Consider the following 24,608-nt stretch of genomic DNA (forward strand, 5'->3'; position numbering starts at 1 on the left):
AACTGGTGTACAAAATGGTGGCACTGTTATATACAACCCATGTAACTGTTAACATTACATTTTATGTGTTGGATAGTTCCAATACTGCCAGTACAAGCTGAGTTCTAGGCAATCAGCTAAGTTTAAAAACATATATAATTATCCACTAATTTGTTAGGATTTTGTGTGATTTACAAACCTCTGCCAACTGCACAGCCAGGAAAAATACTCACTGCCAATTGGGTTTAGATTATTACACAGTGCCAAAGAAATGGCTGGAAAATGGAAATGGACATCTAACATAGGAAGCTTCTTTTCCAAACCAGGAAATGATGATTTCACCTTCCTAGCAACACTGTGTGGCGGAGGTAATGCAATTTATCTAGTTACATTTGGCCAGCTGAATGTGACTAAGTACCGCTAACTGTACAATGGCCTGAGTAGTTCTTCTTTAAAGTAAATGGCCATTCCCTCTAACACAGTGGGCAGTGGGCTTTTTGAAAATATCAGATTCTTGCTGTTTACCTGATACTAGAGCCTGGAACCTGGTGGTGGATTATGGACAAACCACCAATTAAGATAGTAATTTATATAGTAATTATGAATTACTGCTTTCTCTTTGATTACAGGTCTTGTGTGTTATATGTTAATATTATTTTAATTTATACCAATTTGGCACAGATTTTTCAATCATTTTTATTTGGTCTTCAACTGTTTGCTCTAGGATCTCATCTAATGCTGATTTTATTGAAGATCTCCATGATATCTCATTATGCGTCACTGTAATTAGAGGATATAGTGCATTGAGGTTGAGTTTGTTAATTATGCGTTGCTGGAGTCGAAACATTAATCCTCACAAATCAGATCCTATATGCCAGTTCACATAGTAATTGGAGCATTCTTTGCATCCAGAGTAAAGGGAAACAGAGGTCGGCACTGAAATTACGTTTAATGAATCCTGTGTCTCTTTGTGATTTCTTTTAGTTAAATGTGTTTCCTCTTACATAGAACAATAACTGGTAATAATATGGCAATGTGTAGCTTGACATAATATCATAACATTTATGCTAAAATTGTTTCCTACAGATCAATATACTGTCCCCACAGGCTCAGGACCAATTAGGCATAGGGAACTCTAAAATGAAATCTGTAGATTAGGTAGTGCGGATGATTATGAGGCAATTACATTTTCTTTTAAGGAATATGGCTTTATAATGTTCTGGGTTTGAAACCTGAGACAGTGGCAGTAGTCCCAGAGCAGATCAGCCTCCAATAAACAAACAATCTATGCATCATAAATAATGGAAAGGATGCCATGACAAATTGTAGGAATGACCAGAAATTTCCTTTAAACTCATCAGGAATTCAAAACTCCCCTAAGCAAGACATTACACCCCAACATAGCAGAATTTCACACTGTTACTAGTGCTTCATATTTGATTTTAATATAGTTTGTCTGCTATGCCTGATATACTGATGTACTGATATAAAGGCCGCATGTGCCAAAATAGTGGGGCATTTGTGGACAGTTTCCTGCATGTAGTGGAGTCCAGTAGCTGACCATACCTGCTTCAAAATGTAACATACTGCAAAATCTGATAGATGATGAGCTGGCAGCCAGAAAGATCAACCTTCAGTCACACAACACAGGCTGCCTATAGCTTGTAGTGCCCACTGGGCATGGGCCACCCCCCAGGACTCTGTCCCCATGCCCAACCTTGCATGACAGGCCTGATTTAAACCACATACTGAGAAAGCTTTTATGAACCACGACTGTGGATATAGGGAGCCTCCACAATGTCACTTATAGCAACAAAACAATATTTTCTAATAACAAAATTGCATTATCATTTGAAAAATGATACCATTGTTCCAAATGGACCTGGAGGACTGCAGCATCTAGATTTAAAAAAGCAAAGCTTTTATTAGAAATATAGAGAGAGACTAAAATGAGACTCCATGTATAATCTAATGCCCAGTACCTTGAGATGTTTTGTAAAAGAAAAACTAGTTGTATTATATGTATGTAATTGTCCTGTTAGTTCCATTTACCCATATACTTCATCTCCTTGTGTCCTTGGTAACTTTTATAGAAGCTGGCTTCAAACAGATCAGGCAACTGCCAACAAGGAAATCTGATCTGAATTTGATTGTATAGACTGTGGTGTTTGAAAATGAATATGGAATTAATTTTTCACAGTAAAGAAATGTGAGTATATTTGTTATGGAAAGGGACAACACGCACCGAGTTCATGTTTGTTCCATTTCTTGTTCAAGCTTGTCCTTACATGCTAATTATAGTAAATACAGTGTAAAGTGGGTATTTGTATAGAAAGTAAATTTTTCCCAAAATTATGCATTTTCTTGTTAGGTAATTAATAAAATAGATCATAGTAAATGGGTATTATAATTATTATCCAATATTTATATAGCACTGACACAATGTCCATAGTCATGTCACTAACTGTTCCTCAGAGAGCCTCACAATCTAATGTCCGTACCATAGTCATATGTCATTAACACAGTCCAAGAAAAGCCAATTAACCTAACTGCATGATTTTTAGATACCTTTCAACCTAGTTTTTTTTATATATGTACAACCCATTTTAGTTGTAAAATTTCCTTCATCTCTGTGTCTACTTTCACTTTTCACCATGGAGACAATAATTTAGAACTCAGCTACTTGACAATTATTATTATTATTATTATTAATAAACAGGATTTATATAGCGCCAACATGTTACGCAGCGCTGTACATTAAATAGGGATTGAAAATGACAGACTATTACAGACAGTGATACAGGAGGAGAGGACCCTGCCCCGAAGAGCTTACAATCTAGTAGGCATAGCTTTGTCTAGTAGACAAGCATAGCTTTCTGGAAAGCACAGATAGCACAATAACAGACTGTTATATTAAAAGCTCCGTCCTATTTCTACATTTCCACTTTTGTATATAGCAGGTGTACCCCGGTGAATGTTTAACAAAAAACAAAAAGTCCACCAAAGTGAAATACAGCTTTGTTAAAAAGGGTGAATGGGCTGATAAAGGCGGTCGGGTGCATGCCTTTGCAGAAAGAAAAAAGTGTCACATTTGTTGGTAATTTGTGGGTGTGACTGAAAGGGGCATGGATTATACCAGTTGTAAAAATGGGAGTTTTAACCTTATAGTAGGTTACATTAACAGATTAAAATTAATCTCCTGTAACTTGTTTAAAGTTCATAAGAAACAAAATATAAATGGGAACAAAGCATAGCTAATTTATATCATTTGATTTTCTCTTTTAAAATGAAATGCTCTGTGGGTGTCCTCCTCCTGCTGAGTGTATTTCTCTAATCTCTAAAATTGTATTAAATTATAATGCCAAGAAGATCATTAGACACTTAATTTAAAGCTGCGTACATCTTGTCAAAAAGCTGAGCACTGTGGAGGCTTGGATTTGGGCTTTAAGCAGAGGTTCAGAGGTTGAATAAGTAATTGCTGACAGCATACTGCACAGCTATCTTTTTAATAGTTATTGCTATTACTTTTTCTGGTTCCTCTTATCAGTTGTATTTAAGGGGAACGTATAGAGTTCTAGTTTATGTTTTTCAGAGATAAAAAGAAGTTTATTTATTGGGCCAGGTATTATGAATATAAAAATATGTCTTGGTTGCATTTCCACCCACTATTCTCTCCAGATTATTTTAAGCTGGGTGAAAAGAAGCTATAGGAAGGTGACGGCCTCTGTATTGTGACCCAATGTTTCAGTAACAACTCAAAAAAAAGCCAGGTTTCCTGAAAAGTGTTGGATGGTACACCTGGCTAAAAATGTCTGGGGAGAACACTGAAGCCTAAAGTTAGGTACATATATTTGTTATATTTTCATCACTGGAAATGATCTTTCATGATCCCAGATGGTGATGGACGAAGTTCTATACACACAGCTCCTATTCTTTGGAGAGGGTAGAGGGGAGAACGAGTGAACTTCACTCCATTGTGCTCTCCTGCCTTGACTTTCATAGTGGTCAATCCCGATCCTAGTTCAAAGATCTGCTGTGAGGCATCCATAAACATGTTGGGTAATCGTTATACACATGTCAGCCTTACTCATATATATGAATGAATCAATAGATTTAACTGAAAGAATCAAAAATTGTGCTTTAGTTAGAAACAGTTTAGATGGATTCTATAAAGTGCTAAAATGTTAGACTTTGGCAATGTTTCCACTTTTCCTAGGAAAAAGTATTGGCCACAATTACCTGTTTTTGTGTGGGGATTAAAATGGTTGTGGGTGAATGCAAAATTCTAGCAAGAAAACAACAATCTGAAACATACTTGCACTTAAAAAAAATCCAACCTTCCTTTCTGTATAGTATTTACCCCCACAGTGTCCTCATGGTGCCACTTGGTAACTAGGTTCAATGTTTGCTTTTTAATCATCCTTTTTAGATTAAAATGTTTTTTTTTATATTGTGTCAAGTTAAAAAATGTAGTCATCATTACTTGTTAAGTTACTGAAAGGTCTGAATAATGAGTAACTTTTCCTGATTGACACAGGTGAATTAACACAGGGTGTCAGTGAAATGTCTAGCTGACAGCCGCTCCTTCCCATTGCTCTGCTAGGAATAGCAAAGGTTAAGAGGACAGATCTGCCATCAGCTAGCCATTTTGCTGATAATTCAGTCTTAACCAAAAGTTAAAAAGGTTACTTAGAATGCAGCATGTTTTGGCTGCATTCAGTGAACAAATAAGTTTAAAATGTCACATAGGGCCTATTTATAAAAGTTATTGGTTCAATAAAAGTGCTTTTGGGTATTGGTATTGAGGAACAAAGCTGTCAATAAAGGGCTCTTGTAAATGGGGTGATTCAAATGGACGTGCTGAATAATAATGGTTGTTGTGTTCACAAACTCATAGCAGTACAAGGTAAAAGCACATTGCATTACCTATCTATTTACATTTACATTATTTGTAGTGCACTTCTCAGTACAGTAGCCCATGTCTATTTATTATCTTTCAAGTATGTTATGGTACATTCATAATCTCATCAAAACCTACTTGATCTTGATTTTGGTTTTTCATGTCTGTTTTATATGTATCTTGCTAATTCCTCTCTATGTGAGGGCTTGGAACTGCTTTTTCTTTACCAAAGGGTATATATAATATACATAGGAATGGTCAACCAAATAGTCCTCTTTTTTCTGCTCTTCTTTAAATTATACTTTTGGTAGTAGGAATAGTAGTGGTAGGTAAATGTTTTAGATTAGTTTAAGCATTTTCATTGATGTTGGGAAATTGATGGGCCAGTGAAAAATCTGGGTGTCATATATTGAAGCTCCTGGCTTGTTGGTCTGAAAATATTTGGGCCATGTCAGTTATCGTTGGCGGATATCAGGTCTAGCCAACACTTTCAAAACACTACTGGCCTTAAAGATCACCCAGGCTTTGTTTTGGGGAAAGGGTTACATTTAGTAAATTTGGAGAGAATAACCTTAAAGATCAGGGGTATAGCCTAGCTTTCCCTCATTGGATGTCTCTACATAAAGTACAATAGGAAGCAATACCCCTCTGGCTGCGCATTTTGTCCCAGAGGGGAATGTGTTGGCATAGAGGAGTCTATGGAGAATTTCCTGCTTCAGCACCCCTTTAATAAAGAGAATTATAAAAAAAGTTTGGAGGGTTCTGGGTATCCATTTTGTGGATTTGGAGTTGTGGTTTATGTGGAGTTGGTGTATGAAATCTTGATTTGGACATCATTATTTTTTTAGTTTTAGTGTAGTAATTATTTTTTTTTAATGGGGAGTGCATGGTGTCAAGGTAATGGTTCATAAAATTCTTGGTGAGATTGGGAAAAGTCTGGTCTTCAGAAGGACAGGGATGGCCAAAAAAAGTGCGTGGAGCAATATCAGACTGATAGTTGGTTACCTGTTCATCTCTGGGTGGGTATTTCTTATGCGCCCCTTTTTCACACCCCTTAGTTTGGCTGACTTCTCTTTTATGAAGAAGGGCTTCATACATCAGGTTTTGACTTACCCACAAGTTTTTATATAGATTTTAGGTGAATCTTGTTGGATATACAATCCTAAAATATGTATATACATTTTAATGGTGTTGATATGTGTTTATTGTTTGTCAGAATTTTAATTAAAGAAAAATGTACAGTACATTCTGTCAAAGTATGTTCATTCATTTTAGTTGCACACAGAGTGTATAAACAATTACTTTTCATGCAACAAATCAGTATTCCAATTGTTATTAAATAAACCTCATAGTGTTCTTCTTTGTGATTTTGTAGCTGTACAGGGTATCATCCATTAAGATGTACTTTCATTAAGATGTACTCTGGCTGGCTGTACAAGTTGGAGGATTTTTAATGAAAAATATCTTAAACTATTGATTCCGAGCCTCAAGTGTTGTGCTTTTGAGATGTTCATGAGATAAAAGATATGAAACAAAAAATAGCTCTCACTAGGTGGGTTTATAATTTGTATTGTTAGGACAACAAAATAGTATAGCAGATGTAGCTTAAAGGGAATTTATCAAGATCACTACTAACCAGTGTCAGGACAAAAGTCAAAGTCATTTTCTAAATTCTAGTGCATTCTAGTTCTAGAGCAGTTCTAGTTGTAGGGTCGACATATGACTAGGCATGTTGTTGGCCAGATGTGCTCTACCTATGAACAAGCACAGCTTCTATGGAGCTGGCCCCAGCAGGGCCCATGTGAGACAACATCTATGCTGATTGGTCCCTGTAAAGGTATTTTTCTTTTAAATGCTTTGAATATGAGGACTGCCATTGCTGCACTCTTTCAAAATACCAGTTCTCTTGCTGTTATGCTTTCCTTCCTACTTTGGTATACTCTTTTTTATTATTAACCCAATGTCTTTTAAGCCAAGTTAGACTTTTTACTGTTGTTGCCTTTTTTTCTGTTGAGAGAATATATGTTCTTGTTCTGTCATTTTCCTCTGTGTCTCACTTTTTCCCATTGTCCTCAGTATTTTTTGCAACACTTCTCTCATTCTCACTTTTCCTTTCTTATAGTTTTCCAACAATTACCCTTGAACCCCATTACCTCTGCAATGAATACTTACAGAGAAAGGACGCCCCTCATTACCATGGCACCATAGACCTAGGTTGGCCCTATGAGAACCCTGGCCCTGCATGATACTGTCAGGAATCTCTAAAGTTCAGATCCAATTTAAAGTTTAATGTTTTTAATCTGGTACTTTCATTAAAATAATACCTGGTTTGAAAAATAAAAAATACATTCAAAAAAGTAATACCTAATGACATTGCCATTAAAGCTTCATACTGATGCAGGAAAACACTTTGTGCAAGTTTTGTCCCAATGCTGTTACAGGAGACAACAAGCAGTCAAATCTAAACACAATATACACACATTGAACACTGTTGTCCCCAACAGGAAACCACTGTTCATACTGCTCATACGCAAGCTCAATTTTTTTTAAATAAGATAATGTTTTCACCTCTTTTTCATTTCTTTGCAGCATCTCAATGCATTAGAATTCCTTCAGCCGCTTACTGCTTACTTGCATGTACTCTGGCAGAGGCTGCATGACATTTTTCATGGTGGGTTTCCTGAAAAGTTGACCATGCCTGTATGTTGAAACAGCCACTGGTAGTCACCATTACAAACATACTGAAGTAGAAAATATTAGGGTCAATATTGCCAGGTATTATTTGATTATAATCTCAGATTTAACAATATTGATAATGAATTTTAAATTGTGATTAACATGTTAGGTCCTGTGAGATTTTTAGTGGTTGGATTTACACCTATACTGCAAAATGTTACTTTTATTTAACAATTTATGAAGCCTGTTGTGGTAAACTTCATTTAACTTAGATCTTTGTTCAAAAACATTTATCTGTTAACAAAAGTCTTCCAAAACCATTTTCCATTGACTTTGTTAATGCCGATGGTTTTGCAGGAGTTACAGGGTGGATGCACCACCTGCCAGTCTCCGATCTTCCACTAAGCCATGCCAAATAGTGATGGCAGGCAGCATTCACAATGGATTGCACAGACGTCTGAAAGACTTGAATGTGCCAGCAATATTGCTGATAGCACTCTGGAATGTTGGAGAAAGGGGAGTTTTTATGTCCATTTTGTCATGTGTGATGTTTTATGCTTAGTAGTAACTAGATCACTGATGTACTTCTATATTCAGCAAGGTGATGATTCTCCTTTAATTTTGATGCAGTTCATCAGCCATGCCTAAAATGGTTTGCCTGCAGAGACGGAAATGTTCCATACATACTTTAAAATGATGGATTCACATAAGACTTTTTTTTGCCTTGGGCAACAAGAAATAGATGGCATGCTAAGGTGAAAGAGGTCCAGCAGGAGAAAAATTATGTTCTGGAAAATTTCAACATCACGCGTTTCAAAATTACATGCTGACTTTTTGTTATCTTGCTGAGGGCAAATTGCATTTCACTTGCAATGGCATATTCATTATGTAGTAATTAAGTTTGTGGAAGTTTGATTTGATGAGATGAAGCATGGGTGGTATGTTTTTTGCTCACTTAGCAACAGGCACATCTGCAAAGGATGGCATTCATTTCCTCATTAATACCTTCTATCGCTATCAAAGAGCTTTACAGCTTAGTCTGTATTCCCCCAGTTAGGAAGATAACAAGAAATGCCACATTAATATTGGATGCTTTTCTTTCTAACACATGTCATGGAGATCTCAAAAGATTTGCCATCCATATGTTTCAAGAAAAAAGAGACTCCCTTAGCTGCCCTGTAATACTTTGTATTGAAAGGAAAGGTAGCGGTGCGCTCCGATATGTCACCATAAATCCTTCCTTTTTGTTTTTCTCTGGGGGAATTTTCACCTGACGGAAAAAGTTAGAACTTTAGGGAAGTCATATAAATTATAAGCAGACAGAGTGGCGGTACACATGGGGAAGCTAAAATAGCTGTTATAAGTTCTATAGGTAAACACTTAGCATTGTTAAATATGTCACAGGCTTTCTCATAAACTTGATAATCTAAAAAGCACTACATTTCTGTGCAATGTGTTATGTTGGGCAGCCTATTCAAATAAAAGCCAAATACAACACATGACAACACACACTGTATCACTAGTTCATTTTTAAAAACAGCCATAGTGGGAAATGATCCTTACAGTCCTTTTACAAATCAGTGCTTCTGAATTTGTGCTTTCTAAATCTCTCATAACAGTCACTGATATCACATTTGGCAGAGAAAGATCTTACTACTTGCTGCTGGTACATAGGCCACACAAGGCCACACAGCAAGCACCCAGGGGCCACAGTTTGGGCACTAGGAGAGGGAATCCTGCTTCATAATCTACAGGCAAAACACTCAACATACATATTATGCTTGTTGAGAGTACTCAGTACTCAGAGTGTGAATACTCAAGACTTAGTAAAGTAAACATTGACTTTAAAGCTACGTACACACTTCCAATTATTATCGTTGGAAAACGAACGACGAACGATCCTGCACGATATCTACGAACGATCGTATAGCACCGATCCTGCACATAGAGATAACGACACGATCGTTCGTAGATATTGTACACACAATAGATACGATCGTTTGAGCGATAGAGGAACTATGTGCACGACAGGAAAGTGAACGAACGTTCGTTCATTACGCATGTTCAGCCCATGGACGATCAACGAACGATCGTACACACGAACGATGTTCAACGATCGTCGTCCAATCCGATCCGCCGGTCCGGTCGTTCGTTTCCAACGACTTTCCTCGTTCGTCGGCGTCGTTGGTTACTTTTTTTACGAACGATTTTTGCCCAATCGATCGTTCGTCGTTCGTTTTGAACGATAAAAATTGGAAGTGTGTACGCACCTTTAAGCCCGGCACAGACACCAGATGTGAGATGATAGATTATGGAATGGGAACCATAAACATAGTTTTGTCTTGTTCATTGGAGAGTGGAGAGGGAAGAGTTTTGGTTTGAGGACAGGTGTGCGAGCGAAGTATTGTCCTTGGATACTGAAATGTTACATTGTTTTTATACCTGAAATGTCGGAGAGAGCTACTTTGAATTTCAAGGATCAGTTTGACATTGTATTGAGCTTTGACATTGTATTGCAGAAATAGCTCTGTCTATCTGCAGTTCTTCTATATTAACATTGTGTTTTTTGTTTAACTTAATGTAAGCTATCTGATGTTCACTTCAGCCACTTGTATCACCAATCACATTCAGGCCTTTGATTCTGTTTTAAATCTGATTGGTGGGAGAAGCTTAGGGAGAAGCTGGATGTAAGGTCTCATACACAGGGACCAATTTGGATGAATTAGAGTAACATCTTTATTATGAGTAATTACTACTAGCTATAGCTTTAAAAACGAATAAATATATATCACCCCCTACTTCTGTAGTCATAGGGTCAAACTTGACACTTGATTTTACTTTTGGAGAGATATACAATACTTCTTTATACATGCTGCCCTTATTCAACTTTTAATTTTCAGCAAAAGTAGTGGAAACAATACACTTTCTTTTTAAAAGTGTCATTACAACTTCTTAGCTAACATCCCTGTCACCAGTGAAGAAAATTCTTATGTTTCTTTCTAGAGCATTACTTTTGTAAAGTACCTAAAACCTAGAATAATATATGGGGAAATTCCAAAATACAAGGCACCTTTGTGTCAGAAATCAATCAAACACCAGGAAAAACAATGTGATATCAATAATATCCATTGTAGCATCAGCAAAATCCCACATCATTGAAATATTTCTGGATATGGTTGATCAATTAACATTGCTAGGTTAATCACCAGTGCTGTCACTATTCATATGCCTTTGTAAGCTTTCACTCAGGCAACTCAGATTACACAGGTTGGTTACTTTTGCCTCTGGCTTTTGACCAGAAAGAAGTCAGAACAAAGGTATGGTCATGTGGTATGTTCTGCAGGGGAGGGGAAAATAAAGTAAACTAGTTACCTTGCGCTTGATGAGCAAAGGTGGGGGCATGGGGTAGATTGGCAAGCCATAGATGGCTAGAATAAAGTGCAATAACAAGATATGAATGAAAACAATGGTTTATAGCCATCATTCATCACTTCTATTGGTCGGTGGTTGAACTTTCTCTGACAATTAGCAGCCAATAGAATCATTATTCAATGTATACCAGAACAATGGCTTAAAACCCATTGTTTTCTAGGTTATATTATTCAATAGAAACAATATTTTACAGTTGGTTCCCAAATAAGGTATGCCAAAAAAGTTCACTATAAAACTTTCATAGACAAATACCGAACAAAAATGTCAATTTATGCACTGTAGTATATCAAATCTGTATAAAGTGCACATGAATATTTTCAATGATTTCTGATCTTTGCACGTGTTTTTGGCTTACTTTACTTAGATTGGGGATTCAATCAGATCACTTTCACCTTTTGTTCCATTAGAGCCCTTTCGCACACACATCAGATTATTGTCACCCAAAATAAACAATTAAACTTAAAAATTGGCTTGTGTACAGAGAACCCCTGACATTATTTTTTTCATCAGTTGATGAATGACCAACTGGGAATGACTGCTGTGCTTTCCTATGAAAAAGAGCACCGTAGAGTGCAGCTTGCTTGTTTTCTCAGTTGTGAAACTTGTGCTATAAAAATTTTGTTCAGTCTTGTAAGATTAAGGCATAAGCACTGCTTCTGCATGCAAAAGAGAGATTGGTTGTCTTTAACGTAATATACTGCAAGTATGTTCAAATGCGACACAAACACAGTCCATCTGTGGCTGGATGCTAACATTGCACCATCTGATTGTACAAACACTCTTCAGTGTTCTTTAGACACAACATTGTAGTGCAGTAGCCTACTTAAACAGCCCATTCAGGTAATATCAGGTGGACCCTTGCTTTACTAGTTGTTAGTAAGTCTAAACCAATTATAGAATAGAATTATAAAATAAAATAAAATTGTAACATTCAAGTCATTTAAATACATATAAATATATATAAATATATATATGTAAGTCACCTTGTGTTCAGTGTGGATTATTCTGCTAGCCTGTGTATAGATAATATACACACATATAGATAGAGAGGAAACGTGTCCTTGGTAGACAGTAGGCCAATATCTTGTGTCTACAATACATGGGGCTAACCATTAAAGAAACCTGTACTATAAGTATATGGAGGCTGTCATTGCTAACCTACCAAAAGTGCATGGCCGTCATGATAAAATGACACGGGTGACCAGACAATTTGTATTCCTAAAAGAAGGTTAGCAATGGCAGTCCTTATAATTCTCTTGCCATTCTCTACTGCCATTAGTTACTGGCCTGGAACAGTCATGCAAAACAGGACTTTACTCCGGCTTTCAAATTAGTATGCTTGTTCCAGATCAGTTAGCCAGATTTATTTGGGAAGCTAGTGTTTCTCTTTTAGGGGTCAGGCTCCCTATTCCTCCTAGTATTATTACACAGTATTTCTATAGCATTGACATATTAGGCAACACTTTACAAAGTCCATGTCTATGTCACTAGCTGTCCCTACCCCAGTCATATATCAATAATATATCAACCTAACTTCATGTTTTGGGAATGTGGAAAGAAACCGGAGCACCTTGAGAAAACCTATGCAAACACAGGGAAAACCTGTAAACTCCATGCAAACAGTGTGCTGGCTGAGATTCAAACCTGGGACCCAGTGCTGAAAAAGCCAGAGTGCTAACCTCTGAGCCACCCTGCTGTCCAGTACAGTTTTTTTTCGTAAAGCCTAGTCCCAGTTCTATAATGCAAATCTTTACGTGACAGGCAGCAGAGGCTGCCTATCCGAGCTTTCCAGTTCTTGTCTTGGAAGGAGTCAACATAATAGCTGGTACAGAAAGCCCTGCAGAGGCTGTCAGTCTCACTGTTTATTAATATCTAATATCTTATCTATTAATAAATAAGAGCAAAAAGACATGAAGAAAGTTGAATAAACATAGAATCAAAGTAAATGTAAGTTATGTAAATTATTGTGATTTACAAGTAAAAATTTACAAGTAATTTGATATACAGTGAATTCAGTTCAGTGCACTAGGGCCCCTTCACATCTTTGCAGAGTGATACTATATGCACACTGATGCATGGTAACATCATGTGATAATTTTTTCACCCAATGCAGCACACTCAGACTTGGTAGTACCTTCTAGTGTTCAGGGCTAGAACTATTGTGTTTACAGTAAAAGTGATGTGTTGTCCTTTGGGAAATTGTCATGTCGTTTGGGTAGCCAAAACAGTTAAGCAAGCCAGCAGATTACCGAAGATTCCAAAGCTAGATTCCCCAATGAAGAACTATCTTAAAAATTAGAAAAAAATTCCTCCCAACATGAATGTGTATGCCCCACATTACTTTGAGTCCTGTGAATGACATGTGCATTTACAGTGTCAAGCAAAAAAGCAAGCATAACATCATTACTAATTTTCATCTGTGTGCGCCTGATTTCATCCTATCTTAAAATTATGCTAACAATTTGTCTGTAATTTGAGTCAAGATTTTAATATACGATTATCAGGACATATCAGGGGCCTGACCTGAGAAACCAATGCATTTACCAAGTTGACCACCACTGATTTAGAATGTTAAGAGTTGTTCTTAATTACCAGATTTAATTTGAAACGTATCATCTTTTCCCTAGTCATTTTACAGCGTGCCGATTATCTGATGCCATGCAGAATAATGTTTTTCATCCATCTTTAATGGCTTGTATAGTGTGTATCAACCTTGATATAGATGTACTCTTTGTTACTGAAGCTAAAAGCAGGCTTTCTACGATTCCTCCATACCACTAATATTGAAACATTATTTATACTTTAGCTCTGTGAAGTAGCCTTTGTTCTCACGCTCTGAAAGCCTTGCTGATGGATATCTAGGATGAATGTATTCTGCTATAAAGTTTCATAGTTCTTCAGCCCTGGAATCACTAAGTACAGGCTGATTACATATTACAGATTCATGTGTACTTCAAGAGCTTTGTGCTTAAATTGCCATTCATTTCACAGACAAATATGCCATTTCCAGGCAGAATTATAGTAAATATAGCTGTCCAGAGTTAAACAATTTTCATAGAGAACATTTAGAGCCTGCTTAATGTAAGTGGCCCACATCTATCTAATGCTAGGCTTACACTATTCAATGTTATTTTCAATCAATATATCGATCAACATAAAAATTGTTCCTTTATGGTCAACTTGAAATATTTATTGTTTTATCCACTATATAATGGTTCTATATTATCTGGTAACCAGTACACAAATTATTAAAAAAAAATTAAAAATAACTATCAAAAAAATGATTGGTATAAAAGCAGGTAAAATCGATTTGTGACTGATTTAACACTTGTGAAATCGGACTTGAAAAATTATGTTTATTTAAATAGTTCTTTAAGTCTAAACAAACATCAGTAATAAATTGAATCGGGAGAGTAGCAGAGTACCTGCTGTGGTAACTCTGAGGGTTCTATGGGGCCCAGGAACAAAAAGCCGTCTCCTAGGCCTTGTTCACATGGACGTATAGTATGCAGTTACAGTATGGCTGTAATGCTTCCCAGCCACTGATCTAAAGCTACCCCATGCTTCTTATAATGGAAACTAATAAGAATGTTTCAGCAGTGATAAGAGTTCTTATTACATCTCACCATAGTTCTTCAGAAGCAATTTACAGAGATTGGCACACAGTTCTCCTTTCAAACCACTTTTTGAATGAACGTGTCTGCCTATCAACCATTAGGACAAAAGGCAACGTGGCCTGAGTTTATTTTGTGGTTGTAAAGTGGTTACAGCGTTGATTCACAACTTGCATTGCTGTTTGTGTTGCTGGCACTGCTTTCTGCTGTATGTTCTTCATATATAAACACACAAATGTTGGGAAAAGCAGCATTATTACACATAGAGTCGATTTTAGAACTTCAGAACTTTCTAGTTTTGGATAAAGTAGGGATAAGTTAGAACCTCTCTTGGGTTTATATTGCTGTTTCTCACCACTGATGCATTTTCCCTTTCTTCCAGTTCTCTTTACAAAACAGGAAATTAAAAAGGATATTATGCCTAAGTGAAGAGAATTAGTACTTTTTGACAGTTGTACTGCAACTAGTGCAAATGATATTTTAGGGAACAAAAAGAAAACAAATAGAAAGCATTAAAAATCCCTACTCTACATAAAATTTCACTCCATATTTAGATTTTTAGCAGCGGAAGTTTTACTTCTAAAACTCTTCAAATTAATACTAAATACTTGTAATTTGTAGAACATAAAAACAGTGCCAGTGCCCAATGATGAATGCTGGGACAGCTTCTGTGTACAAGTACCTGGCTCGTCATTATTCATGAGAGGGTTCCCCAGATTGGGGCATTCCATCTGCATTCAATAAAATCAGGGTTCAGTGGTTGTTAGTGAACACAACAAGAGTGTTTTTTTTTTTTCAGCTGACAAGGTTGTCAGGGGTAGAAACGCTCCCTGTAGTTCAAGATATGTGTTACAATTTGGTGGCTTTTTTGTTATTAGGTATATTTCCACTTTAAAAACAGAACATTTTTAGCAGTGAAATAGAAAATTTATTGATAGAGATCCATGCATGAGACCAGGAAGGAATATTTAGCAAAAATATGGGAAGAAGACATTTTGGATCTATAGGGTTGGTAGTTGGGAATTATGATCCATTTAGTTTTCATAAGCGATTTAACCACTGACAAATTGTTAACAGTAATGGTTATATTTAGTTTGGTAATAAAGACCTAACCAGGCAAAATAGTGTGCATTACATGGATAAGTTCTTTAACCGGTTTCATGGTGATAAAAACAGGATAATTGTAGTATTACATCATACAAAAATCATTTTAGAAAATGTTATAATAAAATAAAACCTATTGATCTTCACTTAGAAGAAAACACATTAATCATTTTGGGTTTTCACATTGACAGCGAATAGATTAAAGTGAATCTGTCACCTCATAGTAAGTGAGACTTGTCTGAGCCAATTATTTTCAAGTGTGTTGCTTATACAGATATGCAAGTTGCATATCCAGAGAAGAGAGGTCTTGTATTGTTTTTTTTAATCAGTTTATATCATTTCTATGGTTTCCTGCCTTCATTATTCCTTGAAAAGATCTCACCCTGCTGATCTTACATCCTATTGTTACCTGCACTGATTCTTGCTATACAGGAGGCATGTCCCACTTAGCACTTAAGTAAAAATCACAAGCAAAAACCCCATAGTAAAAATTATAATGCCCCCCCAACAGGTAAAGATGCAAACAACACTATTGTACAACAGCCTAATTACAAGGCAGGTTATGACAAATTGAAGAGGACATGGCAGGGATAATAAGATAAGTACGAATGTTGGGGGAGGGGTACAGCACAATGTTTAGAGTGGAGTGGTATTGTAATATAAAATGTACAGCACAACACACAGAATCAATGTAGAATTAGAATGTAGAGGACGGTGCAAAAATTGGGCAGAGTAGAAATTAAAATGAACAGCCCAGCCTGCACAATAGGTCATTGTGTGATATAAAAAATACAGATTTGCGTATAGGATGGGATTATGAGGGGTATAATATTTGCAGCCTGGCCTACAGAATGCCTCAGTGTCAGATTATGATAAATTAAGAGTGTGGCAAGTCTAATATCTATGCTTGTTTAATCATAAGCAACTAGTTTACTAATATTATTTGCTAAAGTGTTACCATGTACAATTTTCATATTTTATTTAAAGCTTCTAGTGGATTTTGCTTTCATTTCAGGAATGCAGTCATGCCAGGCTCTTTATAGTCTAGATTCATAGAACCTCCATGCAGAATTGTAGCAGCAGGTGTTTTTGTGCCGCAACATGTGAGTTTATAGAATGGGAAAGAAAACGTACTTAAACAAAGAGATGTCAATTGTCAGGCCAAGCAGTGAAACACAAAAGCAGCACCTTTGTTTGTGTTTCATGCCTATTGTAAAGTGAATACAAGCTAGGAGCACAAAGCCCATAGTCTCTTGCTGTGAGTAGGCCAAACGTAACTCCGGGTCAATAAAACATCCCCTCTTTTCACACAAAGACCTAGTGAATGCATGAATGACACTGACAACCAAGAATATTTTCCTCAATAGATTCTGTAAATTCTTTCCCACAGAAGTCAACGAAAGGCTCAGTTGTCCTGGACTACGTATTCCGTCACCTAAACCTTGTGGAGATAGATTACTTTGGGCTCCGCTACTGTGACAGAAATCATCAAACGGTGAGTGATTTTGAACATTCTGTTTGTCCAACCAGAACGTTTTCCCTGTGATATCAACTGTCCATATGTATTACGGCACAGACAAGGATTCAAAAACCTGAATATATATTTTACTAGGATCACTCTATTATATATATTGTTTCCTTTTTAAAAATGTATTTGAATATTTCATTTTTTTTATGTCATGTTTGTGTGGCTCAGATTTTTTCTGTTGATAATTGGTTTCTATAGCCTCCCCCAACCCTCCTATCTGAAAGTTATCTACTTAGAAACTGCTGGATGTTTCAGTTATAAGAGGTCCTCGTTAGTGCATTTGTAGTACTTTTGTTTTTTTCCTCTGAATAATTTGGACAAGTAATGTCATTTAATGCAGTGGTCGCCAACCTTTCAGACCTCAGACCACTAAATTCATCATTTTAATTCCCACGCATGCACAGGAAGCCGTGTGTCATGCATAGGGGAAGAAACTTCCCCCAGAGCGACATGATGATGGCAGAACCTGCCCACTCTACCATTGCAGGCTCAGATCTGCTTGCTAAGCATCCTGGGGGAACAGTAGCGCAGGGCAGGGGACACAACAAAAGTTGTGTCCATACAGGGGACATGATCAGCGGGGTCAAGAGAAGGACCCTGGGGGGCAGCCCGACCAGAGCCGGTTGTCCCGCCCCCAGCAAGTCCGAATGAATGGGTAAGCAAAATGTAGTGAGGTGAGTGTGCCAGGGAACAGGATTGTGTGGGGGTAATTGCATGTGTATATGTAATACAACGAAAAAGGGTAGTTTTCTGTGGACCACCAAAATTTTCGTGCGGACCACTTGACCGCTGATGTAATGTATGTATTGCCAAATCAAGGAGTTCCGTGGCAAAATTATGGTGAAGCCCCATCCTTCCCTTGTTTTTATGCCTCCTTTCTCTTGTACCCACTATTGCTTGCTCAATACAGCCTATAAGAGTCAATTGTTAGGCTGAGCTAATGGAAAAGCCAGCCACATGTCTCTTTTTTTGTTGTTAAAAAAAACCTTGGCTATGCAAACTGCAGTTATTTACTACGAAAAGTATTGACAGTCAATATAACTATTTTTCAATGTCATACACGGAAAGGAGATAAGGGTACATATTATATACTATTTGTTGTGATCATCACTACGCACTCATAGTAGGTACATCAGCTTCTTAATATTAACACAAACATTTAATTTATTTTAAAAAATACCAAAGTATTTAGGCAAAGAAAACACCTCCAGTTAAAAAGGTGTGAACCATGAAATTAAAATGAAAAATATTACTTCTTAAATCGTAACTAATTTTCCACTTTATAAATCTGCATTCAGGCAAGGCTTTATTACAGAATGGGACAGGTGATGTTCCTTTTGCAATAAAACATATCAAAAAGTGTGATATGGTGATCTGTATCTTTGAAGAACCCTCAGTAAAGAAAAGAAAATATTATAAAGATCTTACCACTGGTATCCCTTAAAAAATTGTATCATTATGTAATGTATCTAGCGTATTTAGATTTGTCCAGGACCAATGCACAGCATTACTCCGAATCTAAAATCTGAAACATCAAACTGAAATAAGCACTGCTGTATAAGGCTGTATTAAGTGACAATGTGTTGTTTATTGGAAACATCCTGACAGAAAGAAGGCTGAGTGGTTACCTTATTTATAGACAGAAATATTAGACAAACAGTGTGGCCCAGGTCCTAGGCCAAGCTTTAATGCCTACATGCATTGTAGTCTGCGGGGAGGTCTTAGGACCCTTCTGTGTTGTCTGTTGGAATGCACTGGATTAGCAGGTAAGCCAAATTTATGTTGGTTTGGCTGTAAATATAAATGATTGCTTGCAGTTCAGATTTAACAAAGAAAGTAAAATATGATGTATTTAAATAATGACATGTCTATATTATATTTCTGAGTTATTTTATTCTTGTAAAGAGCTTTCTGTGATTGTAGAATGAAGTGCCAAAGTTGTGAACTGTGGCACCCTTCCAGATGTTACCCACTTAGAAAGTAGGTGGACAGGAAATTCGATTGTCAAAGCAATCCATCATATGTTTCCCTGAAAACCATATGGCTAATTGTTGTGTGGAATTCTAGCTATGCTTGATGTTTCTGGTCACATGAAAAAGCCTGTTATTTGCATGAAAATTAGCCATGTGCTAAGGGCTTCCCATTTATCATAATGGCATTGTGTGCTGTGTCATGGGACTTCCCTGCTGCACCCAAAGAAATCGAAGAAATATTCTGTTATTTACTAACGGGTATTGAATGATTCATATCAAAAGAAATATCTATCAGTTTTTAATGGAATTATTCTATTTGGCCAGGTCAATAAAATGGTTTAGTCCTAGCTACTTATACCTTACAGTGCTGGTTTCTAGAAACCAAATGCCACCAGAAATACCATCTGCATGCTGTATAAAAGCACAGAGCCTGTTTCATTAAAGCTCTCCAAGACTGGAGAAGATAGACTATCATGGGAGAACCTGTATGATCTAGCAAAACCTGGAGTGGATATCTGCTATGATTTGGCAAATGTTTTCAATCCTATACTAGATCCATTGCAGGTTTGCTGGATCACCAAGGTTGTCTCATGATAGTCCGTCTTCTCCAATCCTCTAGCGTTTTAATAAATCAGACTCCATTGTATGTATTCCAATTTTACTATTTTGGTTACAGAACCTTCTGGCAGGTCATTTGACTCTACACTTTACTGTTGCCTATGTGGGGGGTCCTTTGATTACACTTTTGGTGTATGGGAAGTAAGTTTCTGGAGATCTTTATAAATGTGGAAAGGAATTAAGACTACAAAATTATTTAAGGATAAGAGGTAATGTGAGTTATTGGTAAATGCTTTGAAATTTGCTGGCACAAACATTAGGAGAATACATTGGGACTATGTAGGTGATGTAAAGCTAGCAAGACATTGTTCCCACTATACTTTAATGCACAGCTATCTGCGTTGACAGTCTCTTGTGATGTTGACCACATCCATTATATTGCATGGCGCAGTGCACAAAAATGGACAGAAATGCATGCAGCCATGTGGTAACAAAACACATGGCAGGACAGTGCAAGTAAAAATGTTGATCTATCCAACGCCTAATGTCTTTGTGTATCTCACACTATGCAAAAAGCACTGCCTATAGTCTAAAGAAGGCCAAAGACATGTGCCTTTAAATGAAAGCTATGACCACTTTGTTCATTAGTAAGTAAAACAGAAGAATGTTGTTTTACTGCTTAAATTGAGCATTTGACAAAAAATACAAAAGTAACTGGCATTTAATGTCCCTTCCACTACCAGACACTGTTAAGAGTTGTAGTGTTAGTGAGATTTTGGAGGCAATTGACATAGGTGGGTTGGCCAGATGGAGCAGAGAAAAAGCACTTTGCTATTCAGAGATTCGGGTCAGTTTGCAGAAGAAGAAACTGGCTTGCAGTCCTTAAACAGGTATCAATCATTTTTTCTGCCTCCTTGGGCTAAATGTCAAGTTTCCCCCCTCCTCCTACCTTAGTTGACTAGATAGTCAGACGTTATTGGAACACAAGCCACACTTAGTCTAGGCATACTGTATGCATTGCATAAAATGAACTAATCTGTAAACTGACAACTGCAATACAGGTATTAAAAAAAAGAAAATGCTACAACAGTTTTTTTGTTGAAAATAACAAGATTTTTTCCAATGTGTTTATCTCGGAAATATCAGATCTGTGAACCCTCTCATATCACTTTGATTCTTGCTGTACAGATCCAGATCGTGAAAACCTGTTCAGGGTCCAGGAACAGGTGGAGTGCTCTGGCAAGCCAAGCAGCAGTTTGAAACCTTCTATAATACTCAAAATTTGATACTTATAACAGAATGATGTGTAGGTGTTTTGTAGCCACTTTAAAAAACCCTACCAAATCGAAGACATATGAAAATCAATCTATTGACAGATACATAGTAAATGTAAAATGATACCTTTCATTACCTTTCATACCTTTCCATGAAAATTACATGCTCAAATAGCAAATACTTTTCTTTTATGCAGAACTGCTGAAATGTTAAGCATGCCTTTTCAGTGAGCGATTGGAAGTTACATTAGAAACGATGGTTTCATTCATTTGTTCTGCTTCTCATGCTTCATGCTGTAAATGTTTCTGCTGACAGTTTAATTGTCAATTGTGGCACGGCATGATTGTAGAGCCTGAGTTATGTCAAAGTTCTTGGCAAAACAGACAATGAGGGTCACTTCCCAAGCTGATTGCACTCTGATGGAAGATAAACCCAGCGGAAATCACTTTGGCTTTTCAACTTTGAAGCAATAAACACTTATTCACAGCACTGTTTTCAAGTTCATAAGGATACTATCAGATTTATTTAATAGGTCAAGGCAAGAGTTATGTCAGTCGCTCAGATTACATTTCTCAGACTTTTAGAATGGTTACTATAGTCTAGGTTGCTGAATGGTTGTTCTGAGTTACTGGATTTGCCAACTTTAGTTTGTTACCCCAAATGACATTACACTGCCTTGTAACTTTTTAGGTAGCACTTTTGAGACCCTGTCACTGGAACTCTCAATAACAATCTTTTTATAACATTATATATTTATTTATGCATGTGATTTTCTTTTGTAGACTGCTGCTGGACACTGCTGTCTTGGTTGGCTTGTGATAAAATGAAAACACTCAATTTAAATCTATAATATAAAATATAAAAATGTTGAGATGTAGGTTGCTGACACCTAATAGTCCGTTCTTCACCTTGTCTTCTTGTTCTTCCGCTCTCTGTACTGCTTTGAAGTCTTCTGTAAGTTTATACTCATAACTCAAAGTGTCTCCGGACCCTGACAAGCAGGTACTGAAGTTCAATAAATAATCTTTTATGTTGTTGTTCTCTACATTGTGTCAGTGTAGTATGTCATAAATTAAATAATGGAAAAGTAAATTTCAAGTCACAGAGAAGACCTATTCATTGTAAATCTTTCCTTGGTGGATATACAAGGCAAATATATTATTTTGGTATTGCTCCTTCTTTCTGCTTTGGCAAAGGTCACCCACAAACTGGTTTCATAAAAAGATCTGACTGTATCTTTATCAAACATTGCACACCTTACCACCCTCCCCACCTGTGACACATAAAGTAAAATTATCATTTTCTTTGCTATTATAAAAAAGAGGAAGCATTCATTTTTGATTGCTCACATGAGCTTTCAAACATGCCAATGGTTTACACTTCCAATCTTCTGCTTACAATTGCCCATTTCCTAATGCATATTTTACCTTGTCATAATGCTTGAATTGGTTTCCTTAACTTGCAAAAATCAGATAGTGTTTGTTCAGTTTAGAGTTCTGTAACAATGGAAATGTCAATACCTGTCCATTTTAGGAGTTTTAGAAAGGGAAAACAAAAGAATGTATTTTATTATACAGTTTGTATCTAATAAAATCAGATAGCAGTGCAGCAGACATGGAATGTGAATGAGCGAGGAGCACCCAGCCTCTGCCTGCTACAGCTGAAAGTTTCTTAAGGCTCAGTGAGCGTGTCTCTTGAGGGCATAGAGCCACATCTAGAAAGCTGCTATCCCAGCAGGTCTGTCAAATGAGCTGTACAGCCACCTGTTATTAGACAAATACCAGCAAAGAATACTGGAATTGCCTGGCTGGAGGCTCATGAAATTCAGATGCAGTGTTGTACATTTCATATGTCAGGACATTAGTTCAGCAGTCCCTAGTGACCTTCCTATGGTTTAGTCATGTTTTCAAATCTTCTTTTTTAACGTAAAAGCTTTTATATGAAAACTGATTTAAAGTAAAAAAACTGCCACATTTATCCTTCCATTTTTTAACATGCTATACGCAAATGATACATACAACATGGTCAACATTTTTCCGTTACATTATTTCTTATAATGAAGTTTAGCAACCTGTTAAAGTATATTTGAACTTTTTGCACAATTGAGTATCTGTGATGATTTCCTTTGCGGCGTAGAACAACAATAATCACAGTACCCACTTCTACGTCGTCCTGATAGATTAGAAAGGGTTTTTTTTTGAGCAGGAAGGAGATTTATACTTAAAATTACTGCTTGACTTTTGCATTCTTGTTTTTTTGTTCTATGGTATAATCAGAAGGGTTTATATTAAATAAACAACATAGCTTAAAATTTTGTTTAAAAAGAATTAATTGCATTGAATGAATCTTGGGCTATCTTAGTTTGGGTGTATTGATTATGTTGACTTTAGTGTGGAGAAGTAATACAAAATGTTTATGCATTTATTGTCCCTGAGCTTTGGGCTCTTTGTATAAACTTGTGTCATGTCAAACCCATTTTGAAATTTACTTGGATATCTTTCAGAATGCAAAGTTCTCTAGTTTGGCTGATGCAATACCTGAAATAAAAAAAAAACTAGCATGATGCTGAATTTTCATGTGAGTTCCATTTTGCTGTAGCAAATTGCATTCATCCGGTTGGATATAATGAGAGCTGGTTTTAAGCTGATGACTTTGATTTAGGCGTTACCTATGACAGGTCTGTAGATGCCTCCTGTCATTCTGCTCTTTACATGGGAAATAATCCCTCTTTTAGGCCTGTAGAAATCTTTTCTCTCTATTTAGGGATTCCACAGTACATTATGTTCCATTGTTGGTAATTTATGGTTTACAGTAAAGACAAAACTTTACAGAATGGAGGTAGTGCACTATTTACATGTAGATGGGTGTGTACCAGCCATAGAATATTACTTAGAAACTTTCCTGAAAGGATCCATTGGTTGGAAGTATCTGCTGTAGTCTCAGGGTATTTTTGTATCTATAAACATCACCCAATCCAACCGGTTTTCACTAAATATTTATTGCTATGTTGCTTACTTTTGTCTGGTACAAAACAGTACATAGCAATTTTAGAGACAATCCAACAAAAGGATGATTCATCTCATACTGCTTGCACACTTTGCAAACAAAAAACTAACATTTCACCAATCTAGTTTTTATTTTTCCTGCCACTAGATGTCGGATGTTTATCATAATTTAAACCACTTCTGCTGAGCCCAGTTCCTCCTGGATCTGCTCCAACCTATTTCTGGTCAGTGAAAGAAGAAAAAACTTAGTAATGAGCTCAACTGTCTGTAACTTCTCTTTATCTTACTTCTTCTTGTCAGCACATGAACTTGCTCCTTGTTCTGCTCCTTCTGTTTCTGTCTAGGCACTGACCCGATCATATTTACTTAGAATGATCTATTAATGATTGCAGGGCTGCATACCTTTATGTCTTTTTTTAACCTGTTTGGAGTTCAGATTTATTTTACAGTATTGAATGAAGTGTACTTTTATCACTTGCCATTCACAATGTCATTCAGGTCCTTCAAAAATGCTTTACAAACACATGTTATTATGCATGAAAAGCCTTTATTATATAAACCTTA

General features: G+C 36.6%; 1 protein-coding gene across 1 annotated transcript in view; it reads left to right on the forward strand.

Moving 5' to 3' along the window:
• The window catches only part of EPB41L4A (erythrocyte membrane protein band 4.1 like 4A), a 130,291-nt gene that overhangs the window by 24,241 nt on the left and 81,442 nt on the right, over window positions 1-24,608 (forward strand). Inside the window, exon 2 of the mRNA XM_072413950.1 lies at window positions 17,096-17,200. Within this exon, the coding sequence (XP_072270051.1) occupies window positions 17,096-17,200 (105 nt within the window). The remainder of the gene's footprint in view (window positions 1-17,095; window positions 17,201-24,608) is intronic.

The sequence above is a fragment of the Pyxicephalus adspersus genome, chromosome 6 (assembly GCF_032062135.1).
Source record: "Pyxicephalus adspersus chromosome 6, UCB_Pads_2.0, whole genome shotgun sequence".
Classification (NCBI taxonomy): Eukaryota; Metazoa; Chordata; class Amphibia; order Anura; family Pyxicephalidae; genus Pyxicephalus; species Pyxicephalus adspersus.